At 42.2% G+C, this 17,683-nt stretch overlaps 1 protein-coding gene across 1 annotated transcript in view; it reads right to left on the bottom strand.

Moving 5' to 3' along the window:
• LOC111862931 (spore germination protein GerIA-like) overlaps positions 1–4,858 on the bottom strand; it is a 20,428-nt gene extending 15,570 nt beyond the window's left edge. The window contains exon 1 of the mRNA XM_023848799.1: positions 4,824–4,858. Coding sequence (XP_023704567.1) covers positions 4,824–4,858 — 35 coding nt within the window. The remainder of the gene's footprint in view (positions 1–4,823) is intronic.
• Positions 4,859–17,683: the final 12,825 nt, after the last annotated feature.

Genomic DNA, 17,683 nt, shown 5'->3' with positions numbered 1-17,683 from the left:
CTAGGTCTTCGAAAATAAAGTATGATCCTTCTGCCATATTCGATACATATTATTGCCAGGACTTCCAGTATAAAATATAATCCTTCTGTCACATTTGATTTATGTTAGTGCTAGGACGTCCAATGTAAAATGTGATCCTTCTGTNGTGTGTGTGTGTATGTATGTGTGTAAGGAGTAGGCCATAACATCCTGCCCTTGCACTGGGACCTTCAATGATCTAACTGGTGTATATGATGAAACCTATTTTTAAAATATTTATGAAATTTACGCATAGCGTAAGCATTCTGTCGCGTTTTTTATTTATATTAGTGCTAGGAGTTTGTAAAGTACGATCCTTCTGCCACGTTTGATTTATATTAGTGCTAAGACTTCCAGTGTAAAATATGATCCTTCTGTCACGTTCGATTTGTATTAGTAATAGGGCTTCAAATGTAAATTATGATCCTATCAAGTTTGATTTATATTAGTGCCAGGACGTCCAAAATAAAGTATGATCCTTCTGCCTTATTTGCTATATATTAGTGCTAGGACGTCCAATGTAAAATATGATCCTTCTGTCACATTTGATTTATGTTAGTGCTAAAGGACTTTACAGAAGTTACAATGATTGCCGTAAAGAAAAAGACAAAAGCTACAAAATGCAGCGACCATCGCACAATAAGTCTTATTGCACATACAGCAAAGATACTAGCAAAGATACTTAAAAGAAGAATTGAAAGGAAAATAGAGGATGTACTTGGAGAAGATCAGTTTGGATTTAGAAGAGGAAAAGGAACCAGGGATGCAATTGGGATGATGAGAATTATAGCGGAACGAACTTTGGAGATAGATGAAGAACTGTGTGTTTGCTTCATAGACTGGCAGAAGGCATTTGACCGGGTAAACTGGACCAAATTAATGCAGATCCTGAAAGAAACAGGTATCGATTGGCATGAAAGAAGATTGATTAGCAAATTGTACATGGATCAGAAAGTTAGAGTACGACTGGACACGGGGGAGACAGGAAGTGTGCAGATTGGAAGAGGAGTTCGACAAGGATGCTGTTTATCACCAATTCTGTTCAACTTGTACAGCGAATGCCTTACCAAGGAAGCTCTGGATGGGCTCGGTGACTTCAAAGTAGGAGGGCAAATTATTCAAACTGTGAAATATGCAGATGACCTTGTGTTAATGGCTAAGGAAGAAACTGTGCTACAGGGCATGATTGATAGACTAATTGAAATTGGAAGGTGCTATGGCATGGAAATGAATGTGGAGAAAACAAAAGTAATGAAAATTTCGAGACAACCAACCCCAGTCACAATAAAGATAGACCAAAAACAAGTGGAGAATGTGAAATGTTTTAAATATTTGGGTAGCTTGTTAACAGATGATGGAAGGTGTACTTGTGAAATTAAATCCAGGATTGCCATGGCAAAAGCTGCATTTAGCAAGAAGAAGAATCTTTTTACCAGCAAATTGGACTTAAATTTGAGGAAGAAACTAGTGAAATGCTACATTTGGAGCATAGCTCTGTATGGGGCTGAAACATGGACACTTAGGGCAGTAGATCAGAAACATCTGGAAAGTTTCGAAATGTGGTGTTGGAGAAGAATGGAGAAGATCAGTTGGACCGATTATGTGAGAAATGAAGAAGTGTTAATTAGAGTCAGTGAGCAGAGGAATATCCTACATGAAATAAGAAAACGGAAGGCTAATTGGATTGGTCATGTTTTACGCAGAAACTGCCTTCTAAAAGAAGCTATCGAAGGAAAGATAGATGGGCGGATAGAAGTGACAAGAAGACGAGGAAGAAGACGTAAGAAGATGCTGGATGACCTTGGGGACAGAAGAGGATACTGTCATTTGAAGGAGAAAGCTCTAGATCGCATTAAATGGAGGAATTGTTTTGGAAGAGACTGTGGACCTGTCGTCTTGACAGATTACTGATGATGATGATGAGGACGTCCAATGTAAAATATGATCCTCCTGTCACGTTTGATTTATATTATTGTCATTTAGTATCATGTCTTTAGCATTTTAGTATACAGAAAAACGCTGTAAATTATAAAATTCTTAATATAATTTAATTGAAAGAAACAAACCACCGAAAAATATTATGGAACAAATCGAAATTTAAGAAAACAACGACACCAGCACTACCTCTTACGAAATACAAGAATGTACAGTTGTGTTTCATGTGGACATCTATACGTGGAACCCGTAACTAAATCGTAGTCCTCTAAACCATACGGACACAATCGCTATCTGTTGGCCGAAGTAGGAAACTTTACATATCGACTTTCCACGTACAACCCACCGATGTAGGAAGTGGGGATATTCATCAGGGTTTATAAACAGTTGCATTTTGGTGTGGCTTGTATTTAATACACAAAAAATAATGAGCAGAACAGTCGCAAGCAATTTTAAAGTATTCTTAAGTGAAATATGTGATGAAAATCCTGCAGATTTCTATCTTCTGGGATATAACGCCGTATTATTTAGGTGAAATATGTGATGACAATCCTGCAGATTTCTATCTTCTGGGATATAAGGCCGTAAAATCCGTTGGAAGTTAACAGACATTCCTGAGGAATCTGTAAGTCTGCTTGCTACCTGTTCCGTCCTGATTTCTTGCTTGGCTCATTCTTCGACCCTAAAGATGTTCCTCCGAAAAGTCGGTTGACATTAACAGACTACACGACTTTATATGCCAGTAGATATAACTCTTCATGACTACTTGCTTGTAGGCCTAAATAAGGCCACACCAACGTTCTTTTGCGGCAAGTGGACGGAAGTGAAAATGGCGGACGTGAGACTACCGTGACATGGCCACCCGAAAGAAATATAGTTGTAGTGCGTCATATCATCCCGCTGTTCATACTCGGGGCACACTCCCTAAAGCGAGAAATATATAGGAGCTGCCGAAACCCCTCCCAAAATCATTACCCATTAAGATGGCAACTTAAATATGTACCGAAACAAAGCACACGCAACATAATAAACTGACAAAGACGACTTCTTTAATCTGCAACCAGATATATGCCGGGTCAGAGGCGAAGCCCCCAATTTAAAGACTAAGAATGATAATGTGCTGCCTGTCAGGGCTATCGTACACAGGAGCGGTCGCTGGATAAAAGAGAATGGAGAAATTGTGGGGTGAATATTATGAGGGCGGACAGAATAAACATGAAGAAAGCCCGTGTAGACTTCTAGGTGAAAACGGTAATTTCCGAGAATCGTGTTGCCTCCATCTTCAGGGCGGAAATGAGTTCAGTGAGGATGCAGTCTGGTCCTATAAACAGGTTTCAAGGAAGGCCGACATTCAGATCCACAGAAGGGCAAAATGAGGCATAATAAAGCCAAGAGTGTGTAAAACATAAATTAATTAATTTCAGTTACGAAACAAAATAAATAATTCCAAACTTATAACAGGAATATATTATGCAAGTAAACGGAAATTTCGGAGGAAATTACTGCCTCCATTTTCGGGTCGAATGTTAGCAAAGCAAACCATCTAGCCCTTTACTTATTTGCTTTTTGCTGATATTCACTGTTTTCACCTTGCTGATTCCTTTCTTGGCTTAATTTTCAGCCTTGAAGATGTAGGCGGTACGTTTATTCTAAATGTCTATAACCTTCTACCACACTACACGGTGTCACATCGCAGTTGATAACACTCCTGATCTTTACCGCTGGTGTGAATCTCAAATTCAGCAATTTCCAACTTCTGCCAATTTCTGCATTGAATTTATCTAATTAGATATCAGGCAAGAGTTTGAAGCCGATTTAAATGTAAAACTCCGTCTAGATCCGCCGGTGGCGTTGGTTTGAGTAACTACAAATGGGGCTATTTTAAAGAAATAGTTTCATCCGTCTGAAGTAGGCAAACATTGCTATGACAACAGTACTACAAACTTTTATGCCCTTAGGTAAGGAAAAACTACCCCTGTAACGGACCGTCCCTGTGGTCTAGTGGTCAGAGTTCCTGGCTACAGATTCTGAGATCCTGGGTTCGACTCCGAATGCTATCGGATTTTCAGAGAAGTAGTGGGTCTGGAACGGGGTCCACTCAGCCTCGTGAGGATAATTGAGGAGCTGTTTCAAGGAAATAACGGCTCCGGTCTAGAAACCCGAGATTAACGGCCGTGGGAATACGTTGCGCTGACCACGCGACACCCTCTATCCGCTAAAGTTGGCATTAACTTCGCCGACAAGCGACGGTCGCTCGGTCGGTATATTTCGCTTGTGGACTACAGGCCAAGGAGTTTAGCCCTGTAACAGGCCTTGGAGGCCCATAGGGTTGTGAGACGTCGAGGTTCCCAAATTTTCTACACAATCAGCTCACAGATGGCGGTAAGGTTGTCAGCCTTACACGCCGACTGCTCTTTAAACCCCAGGAAGATTCCTGGTACTCATTTCTGTTAGCGGCTGAGTCGATCCCAGGGCCATAGTGCGGTTGGAAAAATCAGATCAATTAAAAAATCCAGTGACCTCATCGGGAAACGAACCCGCTAGCTTCCGGCTTGTACAACTTCTAGAAAATTATTTTGGATATTCTTAAATAACTTTTATGGGCATTAGGATTTAAATGCTGCCTTCTGATACGGAGCTAAATCCAACTTAATACAAAATTGTGTCTCTACGCCGCGAACTACGATCGAAGGAATGCAACAGTACAAAATTCATGATGAGAAAGCGGCGTAAAGAAAAGAAGTATAGAAAGTAAGTAGAGCAGATCTTCCATTATTTTCTGTCGCCCGCCGAGTAGAAAAGAGGATTTGGCGGCAAAAGGAGACGACCTCGGGGAGAACGCCAAGAACCGGAGAAAGCCAGGGACTCACCTTAACTCAATCACTTCAAGCACTGCGACCAGCATCTCGGGTTTTTCAAGGGGAATCTTACACCTCAGGTTCCGTTCTCTGTCTTTTTCACTGTTCGCTTGATTATCTATTTTCTCTCCCCTTTCCTCTGTCCATCCAGAATTAATTTTCTTACTCTCTTTGGGCTATACTTCATAGCATAGAACGAATACCAGAACTGGATCTTTGTGGAACGAACAAAGAGGCTTATCGATTATGAGATGAAATTGAAATCGTTTCATGAAGAGTGCTATAGTCTTGCACGGGCCAAAATGTAGCCCGATAGTAGCTCACCGGCGTTTCGTAGGAATATACTACCTCCATCTTCAGGGTCTAAACTATGTAAAGCAAGCAAAGAGCAAGAGGCAAGCAGTAATTGGGTCCTTCCATCTTACTGTAGATTGCCTTGCCTACTCTTCGACCCTGAAGATGGAGAGAGTACATTCTACTTCTACCGGACTACACGGCGTCACATCCCGGGAGACGGTACTCTTAAATCCTGATTGATATTCGTATTGGAAATATTTATTCACTAAAACAATATTTGAAGATCACAGTCTTCTGGGTTCCAACGTTGTGAATATCGGAAAACGTCCGATGTTTCGGATGAAAATTCTGCCTCCATCTTCAGGGACAGGAGTAAACAAAAATATAATCTAGGAAAGATTAGGCGGCAGTAATACTCGTAGTTATCGATGTGAGAACCTGGTTCCCAAGAATGAAATGAAATGTCGACACAAAACTGGTATAAACACAGCATGCATTTCCATGTACTACATGTTTCGCCATCATCGCCTGTACAATCACCCTCCCTTCTATCTGCTAGACCTCCCTACACTGGACAGTGTTTACATATTTTGAGTGAGTGGTACAGGTACGCTCTTAATACAATACCCCCCNATGAAATGTATAAATAATCTCTCACTCACTCATGCAGCTGAGCCCTTCTTAAGAAGCCGCCAATTGTGAAGCTACCCAAGAAATTCCCAGCATTTTATGGATCCCGAATGTTTATTACCATGTTCACAAAAGCCCTTNATATAATCTAGGAAAGATTAGGCGGCAGTAATACTCGTAGTTATCGATGTGAGAACCTGGTTCCCAAGAATGAAATGAAATGTCGACACAAAACTGGTATAAACACAGCATGCATTTCCATGTACTACATGTTTCGCCATCATCGCCTGTACAATCACCCTCCCTTCTATCTGCTAGACCTCCCTACACTGGACAGTGTTTACATATTTTGAGTGAGTGGTACAGGTACGCTCTTAATACAATACCCCCCCATTCGTGCTACATGACCTGCCCGTCTCATTCTCCTTGACTTGATGTTTCTAATTATACTTGGAGAAGAGTACAAGTTATGAAGCTCCTCATTATGCAGTTTTCTCAAACCTCCTGTCACTTCATCTCTCTTCGGTCCAAATATTCTCCTCAACACCCTGTTCTCAGACACCTTCAGTATATTTCCCTCCCTTAATACCAGAGACAAAATTTCACACCCATACAGAACCACAGGCAAAATTATAGTTTTTACATTCTAATTTTCAAATTTTTAGACAGCAGACGAGAAGACAAAAGTTCTGGGCTGAATTGTGCCAAGCATTTGCATTAAAATATTGAAATTTTAAATTTTTAAAAATAGTTAAATAGTCTATTTGGAATTAAAATTGAGTAATTGTTAATACATACATATAATGTGACGTGCTATATGACGTCCATCGCTGCGCAACGGCTGCAATGGGAACACATACTTCAGCCACAACGAATACATGGAAATTGTAGTTCTCAAAACGACGAATGGAATACCAACAGCCCGTTGCGTAGGAATATCCGTCGCAACGAATTGTTGAAACATTGGGAATAATGAATTCCCCCGGTAACAAGCATAGAACACGTGGAATCGAACCCTGGGAGAAGGTGCTCTCTATTGCGTCCGAGCTCACGATATGACAGTCCAACCTCGGCCAGTTTATATTCAGTTTGTATTACCACCATTCCTAAAGTAACACTGGCTCTGACTCTGACTCTGATTCTAGCAGGAAGAGTTCTTCAACAAGGGACCAAGACACTTGATCGAGTGTGGAGGAGATTGGCCAATAAACTTGTTCGTTAATCCGAGACCCGCGTGAATTTATTTGTCCCGTTATATAGACAACAGGTTATAATTAATATCGTTTTGCTTTGGGGTGGTAGAATTTAGGCGGTGTTCTTCAATTTGTGTTATGGATTTTCGTGGCATTCTTTTAAGATCTGAAATATGAATGCGCTATCAGCGTATGTATTATACGGTGCCCTACGTTCTGTGTATGTTGGCCTACGTGTATGTGATGTGTTGTTCTCGAATTCTTTTCTCTCCATGGCCTGCCCTGTAATACAAATTTTTGTTAGCATATGGGTATGTAGTTGTTTGTGTGTTGGAATTTTGGACTTTTTAAATGTTTTCTTACCTTATTTGGAGATGTACTTGATGATGGCCACAATAGGACGAAACATGTAGTACATGCAAACGCTTGTAGCGTTTACACAATAATTGTATTGACTGTATAACAATACATAATAATACAGCATAATATTTACAAGAATTATACTCGTATATTCAAAATTTGTGAGGCATGGAGTACCGTAGTTGGTTGAGGCACTATGCTACAAGTCGGAAGGTAGCAGTTTCGGTTCCCGATGAGGTCATTGCATTTTTTCAATTGACCTAATCCTTTCAGCCGCACTATGGCCCTGTGATCAACTCAGTCTCTAACAGAGAAATGAGTACCAGGAATCTTCTTGGGAATAAAGGGCGGCCGGCGCTTAAGGCTAACCTCACCGCTATCTGTGAACCGATTATCTAGAAAATGTGGGAGTCACGACGTCTCACAACTCTATGGGTCTCCAAGGCCCGTTACAGGGATAGCTTTCCTTCTAGAGTAGATAACGNNTATTACTGGAAATGTATCGTGATCTATAATATCGTATTTCATCGTCTGGGACGTGCAATACGATGTTTACGTTGAAAATTTCTAGATTCTGGCAGAAACAAGAAGTCCGGAGTTATAACATTTACGATCAGTCATAAATTATCTCGGGTACAGGGAACCGGACGCGCCTAAAAGGACAGGTCAGAGCTTGTTACAATTGCCTGTGAATGAGGGCCAGTATGATTGGGTTGCCTCGTTCAAGCTTCCCACGGAAGATTGGCTGAAAATGTATATGTCAACACCATCTTTCGAATTCCCGGCGTGGGGGTGCAAGCCATTCCACAAAAGGAGAGACTTTCACAATATTCCGAACTGAACGGACGTGACCTTTGCACGCTCCGAGACATAGCTTGCCGATAGTAACGCGGCAACGTAAAGCTAAGAATACATTATTTTAACAGTGTGGTGAATTAGCATGTGAATAAACGTCAATTGGCTCAACTCTCAGAAAAACGCTTTCTTCGGCATCGCTACCCTGAGACTCATGCAAACCGACCCAGCTAGTTTCCCGTACCTATACCGATCTTCCTTAGTTTGATCTGTGAGGAGAACTTCCAGTAGCCATCGTACACTGTCCTAAGGTAGAAACAGGTGTAGCAGGGATAGCACCATTCCGACTGCGCCGATACAAGTACAGGCGGGAAGGAAAGGAGCGGTGTTAGGCTAACCTCACCGCCATATGTGGACCGATTATCTAGAAAATGTGGGAGTCACGACGTCTCACAACTCTATGGGTCTCCAAGGCCTGTTACAGGGGTAGCTTTCCATTCAGAGTAGATAACGAAGTAGTATGCGTGTAAGTATTTTGTTGGAGATTGTAAAGCAATTTTAACTTCAAACCTGAAAACGTAAGGGAAAACAGGAAGGCCATTAGATTTCATCTCCGTGGCGTGTATCATACTGCGGTATTTTGTACGGAATAAATTTCCACTATACCACGTGAAACTTCTGATTTTAAAGTAGACAAAGTTTTTAAATTATGAGGAATTCTTCCACGTCTACCGTATTATACGTGGTAAATGATTAGGAAAATTTCCCCGTCATTTCATCTTTACAACTCCCGCAATGTCTGGTGCCGTAAGCAACAAATAACCATTTGGAGACAGCTGTTTCTGTTTCGAAACTGTTAATGGAGGAAAACTTCCCTTTTGTATTGCCTTATATTGATACAGAAGTAAGTCCTTTCGTGGACATTAAGGACAAACTTTTCAGAACAATATTCTGAGACAAAGAGGGAAGTATCTAAGGGGATTTGAAACTGCCCCTGAAGATTAATGTTTACAATAATGAAGCAAACGGCCACAGGATTAATAATAATAACAATAAACCGAAAATACTCATGTACTTAGCTGTAACGTTGTAGACGCCTATTCGGAATGGGCTCTGTTTGAATCTCGAAAGGGCCATCGCTTAATCTGGCTTAAGTTCTACATGATTTTTCTCAGTCCCTCTAGACAAATACGAGGATAGATCCCCAATTAGACCATGCACACTTCTTTCCAAATAATTTCAAATTAGTCATTTATTACTCGTCTTAAGATTCGTTGCTATAAGTGGATATAGTAACGGCGTTATGGAATAGATCACAAAATAGGACTATACGAGTAATCGTTTTTTCAGCAAGGAGTAAATATATTCTAAGTATATTATACGATATTAATATAAATATATGAAAGTCTTTTTACTATATATTCATCAAGTCCTAATTAGACACTGAGTTAATGATGTGATGCCTGCTTAGGGCTGTCTCACACCTCAGTGGGCAGTGATATAAGAATATGGAGCAATGGATGAATGATGACTGACAGGAGGAAAACGTAAGAAATTAAAAGAAAAACGAACCTGCATCAGTGCCACTTCGTCCACCAGGGATCGAACTCTGGCCTGCACTGTGAGTAGCCGGAGTCTAAATGCCTGAGTTACGTCACGGAACCAAACACATTACGGCATTAATAGGGCCTCGATAGCTCAGTCGGTATAGCGACGGGCCACGGGCAGGACGGTTGGTGTTTCATTCCCGACAGGGAAAGTTTTCTTCTCTCAACAGCGTCGAGACTGGCTCTGCGCCCACCCAGCCTCCTGTCCAGTGGGCACCGGGAGCGATTTCTCCGGGGGTAAAGCGGCTGGGGCATGAAGTTGATCACTCACCTCCACCTAGTGCCAAGATCAAGAATGTTGGAGCCATAACTCCACTCTCACATACACGTAGGTTTCCATGGCATAACGATTAACTTTGCCTTTACCTGTAAGACATTAGTCTTGAAGTAAAGAATTAAATATTGTGGCATATAGATCCGTTGCTGGGCAAAGACCTCGAAACAAACAACGAGACAACAGTCGTTTCTATGCAACGGCGCAGTAAACACGCCTCTACAACAATAGTTACTGTTGAGAGTGTAGTAGGACCCTCGTGTGGAGACGGAGTCGAATACCTCCACCGTGACCCTGCGAGTCGTAGGAGGCGACGAAAATGGAAGTCTCAAATCTGAGAGAGTTAAATATGGTCGCGAGCCCCAAGGGACTCGGACCCGAGAAAGACTACGCTGGCAAGGACCTCTCGTCAGGGAGGGCGTCCCACAAAAACAAGACCGTAACCGCCAAAAAGTAATAAATATCTGGTCATGAGCACCAGATGGGGCTCGACACAAACACTTACTGACTAACTGACTGTCAGTCAAAATGTGACTCTGACTTTGACTTGAGACAGTAGAGCTTTCAATTGAAAGTCAGTCTTTGAAGAGAAGACTGGGAAGTTGGTGTGAAATGCCGCCAGCCTGGGAGTTAATCAGTTGTTCGGTTGTCAGTAGTTATTCGTTAGTTCAGTTCTGCACCGGAGACTGTGGAGAAATAATTTGATCTCTTGAAGCTTACGAATCTCCACTGTTAGTAGCTGTTACTAGGGAACAACTGATGTCAGAGCAGGCTGGAAAAAGGCTTATCAGGTGCTATAGTGGTTTGTAAAGTGTGAAGATTAGCGATAGAGCTGCAGTTACTTACAATACCGAGTTCTGTGTATAAATGGTCAATAAATCCATTCACTAATCCATACTCCTTCTATAGTTGCATCCTTAAACCATGACAATATGTTTTTGGTTGTAGCATCGAACACATAAAGAGGTTTCCGTTGTTCCATGCTTCAGCAAGTTAGTCGACTCCTTCTTCATCACAGAGTCCTTGGTTCTCTATTGGTTTATATCGGATTTAACTAATTCTGTAGCTTTAGTCCGCAAGCGAAGTATATCGACCGCGGGATCGCCGCTTGTCGGCAAAGTTAGTGCCAACTTTAGCGGATAGAGGGTATCGGGTGGTCAGTGCAACGAATCCCCATGGCCTTTGAACTCTGTTTTCTAGACCGGAGCAGCTATTTCTCTGAAATGGCTTCTCGATTATCCTCACAAGGCTGAGTGGACCCCCGTTCCAGACCCACCACTTCTCAGAAGAGCTGGTAGCCCCGGGAATCGAACCCGGGACCTCTGGATCTCTTGGCAGGTCTTATATCGGATTTACGATAGATAGAATAGGTGAGGAGGAGCAATTCTCTCCCCCTCATAGTTACTATTCTTTCAATTCTCCGTACTCGTCTGTCTTCAGGGGATGGCGCGACAGGCCCACCCCAACAACTGAACTCAGTTAATAATGACACGCCGGAACAAGAAAAAGTCTTTTAAAGACAATGAAGAAACGAAGGGACCACCTACAGGTACCTGACCAGTAGGTTCTTTTTTTTTATTCCGTGGCCGATTTTACGACGACGTTGCTAGACCACATAGCTTCGACTAGAAGGTAACTGAGGAATTAGAAAGGATTTTGGAATGTAGCGACATAGTCCAGTCCAGTGGTTCTGAACCTCTGCGAGACCGCGGCCCTGTAAATTATTTTTCTATAGGACGAGGGGGGGGGCGGAATAACTGATGCCAGGGCTCGGTTCCGGCGGTTAAGGAACACTGGACTAGTTGATACACTATCATTGCACTTGTATGGAGGGACTGACGAATTAGTGTAGTTGGTGTCTCCTCCGAGAATCTCACCGATCACCTTCAGAATTAACGGTACGCAAACCCGGTCCGTAACAATTCTAACCGTGCAGAGGACCAGAGGAAAACCTTGTCTGTTTACTTAAGAACTGCGTCATGATAACTTAACTGAGAGATTCAGGAGTTCGGAAATTCCAGGTTCGAAAGCAACTTGGGATAAGAAGGGATGTTTTGACTTCTCATTGCAGTGACTACTAAAAATATGCCTTCTGTAATCCTGTACTTCTCTGACGTTTCGGATAAACATATTACTTCCATCTTCAAGATCAAAGAGTAAACCATGCAACCAACCGGCAAGAAGGAATCACCCCAGAAGACAGTACAATTCTTAGTCATTACCATGGGAACTTCATATCAACACTATCACTGTCTACTGGGATGTGACGCCGTGAAGTTTGGTAGAAATCCATCTACTTTGATTATTTCTGGCTGGTTGCAGGCTTGACTTTCTCTTCTATCCTGAAGATGGAGACCACTCATTATGATGATTACTGTTCTTTCTGATGTGACGCCGTGTCGCCTGATAGATACGAACGTTGTGGAACGTTCTACTCCTCCTTTCGTACATTTATTGAATGATATTTTCGGTAAATTTAATTCATCAGTTTTGCAGATGTTGGTAACATTGCTTTGCGTCGATCAATACCCACGAGGAGTCGAGAAGGGTCGACTACCAGAGGAGGTATCGAATATGAATATTTAATCGATTAATAAAAGGAAGGAGTACAAGAGTCACGACATAGATGGCAGGCGTATCACGTGTTCTAAGCCATTCTGTATAATACGTTCAATATAATGAATAGCATCTCTATGGGTATAGCATGCACCTTAATAATCTGCGGCCTCTCCCTTCCCAGTCCTTGCCTATTTATTATTCATGGTCGTGTTTTCTTATCTGTGGAGACTCTGTATTTACCGTGCTTTAAACTTAGTCATAAAAGCTATCCCTGTAACAGGCCGTAGAGGCCAAAAGCTCACACGTTTTACAGACAATCGTCTCACAGATGGCGGTGAGGTTATCAGCCTTACGCGCCGGCCGCCCTTTACCCCCAGGAAGATTCATGTTATTCATTTCTGTTAGAGGCTGAGTCGACCCCAGGGCCATAGTGCGGCTGGAACTATTAGGTCATTTGAAAAATCCGAGAAGCTCATCGGGAATTGAACCCACGACCTTCCACCTTGTAGTATAGTGGCTCAACCAAATAAGTTATTTATTCATATATTTGCTGCTCTCAGCAGCTCATCAGCAGTGTTATCTGTGGTACGTCCTGTGTCGTCTCTAACGATGCTTTGGAAATGTCCAACCCCCCCACCCCCCCTCTGTGCACTTCCAGTTAAAGATGCCTTTCCTCATGCCCTTCGTCCTACAGGATACAGAGTGGTTTCACAGAGACATTGGCATATTTGTACGAGTCAGCTAGTAGCAGGTAAAGATAATGAAAGTCAGCCAACGTTTCGGAGGAACATTTTGCCTCCATCTTCATGGTCTATATAAGCCAAGGAAGAAACAGCATGAAAGTAGGTTGCATGTAGAGCAAATGCCGCAGAGATGAAGCTAAATTTGTACCTGTGCTTAATCAATTAAGAACCTCGTCGTTAAGACTCATAAAGGAGTGGACGTGAGTGGCTGACTCCACACGCGGAGATGGAGGTCCAGGTTACAGTATGGACCCCAGGGACTGTCTGAATACTGCGGAGATGAGCAAGGTCTCTTGTCGCTGGTTCCTCGGCAGTTCAGGCCACAGTAAAGCCGCTACACCAACGAACCAGTTCCTGTCAGAAAAGTTTTGGATTTTGAAGGTAGACATCAAAGCACAAAATATTTTCTTTTTAGTCTTGTGTTTATGAAAGTCAAAGAAAATTGTTGTTTTGGTTTTCACGACTATGCTGCGTCGATGTGAAGGATTTGACAACGTATGGACAAACATTTCAATTGCCAACTTCAGAGTTTCAGTTGCTGTGGAAGGATTTCTGCAGCTGTGTATTGGAGGTGTAACCGCGACTTGATCAAGCCAGGAAAGGTATTGTAGCTTTTAGAGCCGTTGCTATGCAACGACCGCGAGATAAGCAAATATATCAGAGCTGTTTCCAGACAACGGCTCGGCAAACACTTTCCCGCGGCAAAAAATATTTATTCAACAACCGAGATACTGTTGAAAACGGTGTTTGTGCTTCCGCCGTGCCGAGGAGTTTTAAGGAAAGCAATTGTGGCAACCAAGTTAGTTCTGGACGGGAGTCTTAAGCAAGAATAGTTCACTTCGAAAAGAGCCGCCATTTAGAGAAGACTTGAACACGGAAGCAGAAGAATAGCCATTGTTAGAAGCCGTCACTATGACGCATCTAGTAACAGACTGAGAACACTAGACTATGTGCTCTAGTGAACTGTAAAGTGTGGAGATCAGCGATAGTGTTATAGTTATTGGTAGTTACGACCAGTAAATGGTCAGTAAATCCATTTATCCAAAACCCTGGTTATAGACACACATTCTACGTGATCCTACGTGATCGTGTGTTAACCAACAGGAAGCGACACACCACGTAATGCGAGAGCTATATAAATACTATCACACTCCCCTGGAAAACCATTAACTCTGAATAGCAACTTCAATATTTGCCGAAACACTGGAAAACTATCAACATCCGACACGGCCTAGTTCCGACAGCAGAACCTACAAATTCATCTCCCGCTGCAGAAACCTGCAGACTGGGATTAGATAAAATGTTTTCTGTAATATGTGGATAAAAGGGAAAGTGCACTTACCTCAAAGAAGCCTGAAGAAAGAGAGAGAGAAATAAATCGGGGAATCCCACCAGGGCCAAAGTCTGGTAAGCCAGCTTCGATCATAGAATTTATTCAGGGCCTGAGCAATGTTTATTAACCTGGGTGTCCTTTTTTTTTATTGCTAGTGGGGTGGGACTAAGTTCCTTGAACTGCGGCCACTTCTGGCCTATTGTACCAGCCCAAGATGATAGGTGAGGGTGATTGTGGAGCAATTGGTGGAATGAAGATTGGCAGGGGAAACCGAAGTACTGCGTTAATACATCACAGATAATAGACTTCATCTCCCTTACAAATGTACAACCAATTAAATTTGTTCAGAGAAATAATAGTTATTCATTCTGAAAACTGTAAGAAGTTCGTGGCTACTGCATACCATTTAGATGTAAGAACACATATGACAGAGAGCCACCAATGTCTTTAAAGTTTTAAGCTCTTAGGGTCTAAACCAGTTACTTCATAATTTCAGTATTAAAACGTGTAAAGAAGGTAAAAAGTGTAAAGCTACCCAGTAACAAGCCATGGAGACCCATAGTGTTGTGAGACGTCGATACTCCCACATTTTCTATACAGTCGGCTCACAGATGACGGTGAGGTTGTCAGCCTTACGCACAGGCTGCCTTTTACCCCCTAGGATGATTCGTGGTACTCATTTCTGTTAGAGGTTGAGCCGATCCCAAGGACATAGTGTAGCTTGAAGGATTATGTCAACTGAAATATCCTCATCGGGAATCGAACCCGCGACCTTCAGTTTGCAGCATAGTGCCTCAACCAAATACGCTACCTCTTTCCCCCATGGAAACGTGTACGAAGTATAAGCCGAGAGGTTATGAAGGACAAGCCAGTGGTGTCTATCGGACACTGCTCCGCCGCGTAGGCTACCGGCCAGACTCTGCACTCGCTTCCCCTGAGGCAGAATGTACCTGCATTGCAGTGCAGTATCTAAACTGTGCAGCTATTAACGTAAAGGTAGATGGCACTGCCTGCAGATGCACATTAAACGGAAGCACTACACTTGTACGGTCTGACTAATAGACAGTCTACGCTCCGTATCTTCTCTTTGGTTCTGTAACAACACTATACGTAAATAACTGAGGTGGCCTGCTAGGAACGTGGAGAATTACAGAGAACGGAAGAGGAGATGAGAAAAGAACATATTTGCATAAAGAAAAAATAAGATGCGATGTATGTTCTTTATATATATAAAAATGTAATACAACTATCAGATGGAATTACGGTGCAACAAACATAGCCCCTGTCCAGAAAGACAGATTCGTCCTCTTATCGAAGAGAAGACCCAGTTCCAAAACACATCGTAAACGGTCCTGGAACGTACAAAAATTTGGTCATGTCTCCCAAAGGGGCCCAAAACCAAGAACGACTGTTCTGGCGAGGGCAGCAACAGTTTACTGCTATGCTATGCTGCTCTCAGATGGAAACTCTGAAATAAAGAATTTTCGGGTTGCCATAGCGACGAATTATTAAGGGTTAAAAAGTTTCATGAACATAAATTATGTACTAGGTCACGAATGGGTGATCAATTTTGTTTCAGTGTATCGTGTCTATTCAGTGACTGTTGATAATATTTTGACGTGGATATGTGAAGTGCGGTATATTATATGAAGAAGAGGATCACCACTGATTATTTGTGAGTGTTATTTGTGAGAGATGGCGTCAAAATCGGTCTCGAAGTACCATGTTATAATAGGACTGAAAATAAATGCTGAACACAGTAGAAGTAAATAATATTGTCACATGTATGTGTGAATACAGACGAAGCTTTGACTGGAGATTATTTACATTAACACACTCATCGTGACTGCAATTAATTATATCGCCTCGCTATTCTCCACACTTTGCAAACCACTATAGAACACGCTAAGTTTTTTCAGTTTGCCGTGTCTTCAGCAGTCATTACATGATAACGGCTTCTAACAGTGGAGATTCTACAGCTTCCGCTCTCACTTCGTGGCCAACTTGCTCTCACCAACATCGACCCAGACTTCTCTTCACAAATTCCCTGACAACTCTCTCTGAACTCTTCAGAGTCAGAGTCAGAATCAGAGTTACTTCACGACTGACGGTTTACCACCAAAATAGTTCATCTTGCCGATAATCCCCTTGAGACTCACGACCGGTAATTTTATTTTCTAACTGAACATTTGCCCTTGCGACGAGCTGATCACCCGCCCAAGGAGTCCTACCGAATGTGTAAGATCTAGAAAAACCGAAGTGAAAGGAGAAGTTCATGGAGGTAGGCCTAGGCCCACTGGGGCTGTAGTGCCAGGGGAAAAAACTGAACATTTGCGTTTAGAGTCCTTATGTAACCTCCTAGCTGTTGAGAGAATGGGTCTGTCGTTTACAATTGCTGCTGGTTCTCACGTCCGAGTCCCGCAGGACTCATGACCACATTTTAACGTCTCAGATTCGAGACCCCCTGAGCCTGGAGGACCAGGACCCCGTATTTATATCCTCCAGGAACAGGGTGGCCCGGTTATACACCAGGCACTGGGTTCCCTTTCTATTGTCTCCTACGACACGCAAGGGTACGGTGAAGGTATTCCTCCTTATAAGGTTGTCCTCCTTATAACATCTCGGCACGGACCGCGTAGAAACATCGTTCATTATTGTACTCCAATCGTTTCCGTGGGGACACGTTGGTTTCCGAAGGCATTACTCGAGAAACTGTTGCCTAGCAACGGATGTTATTTCGTTTTTTGTTTCGCGGTAACGGGTCTACACGCAACGGTACGAAAGCTTATAAAACAAATTATGAGACTTGCCGCTGAATTCTCAGTGCGAGTTACAGTAATTCGATTAATTTTACCGAAACGGGAAAGTATAGAGGATAATTCTTACGTAAGAAGCGATTGGTAATTAATGATAAATAAGTAAATGGACAATAATTTTTACTAACAACATTTATCTTAATGATACACGAAAATATCTGTTTAAGCTTATATTTCCTTTTGACTTCATTTTACAACACTTTCAGTATTAAATGATATGCAAGGGAATATTAAGATAATATTTTGGGAAGAATTGGGAAGGAAA

This window comes from Cryptotermes secundus, unplaced genomic scaffold (assembly GCF_002891405.2).
Source record: "Cryptotermes secundus unplaced genomic scaffold, Csec_1.0 scaffold697, whole genome shotgun sequence".
In the NCBI taxonomy this organism is placed as follows: Eukaryota; Metazoa; Arthropoda; class Insecta; order Blattodea; family Kalotermitidae; genus Cryptotermes; species Cryptotermes secundus.
This window is presented reverse-complemented; position numbering and strand designations above follow the sequence as displayed.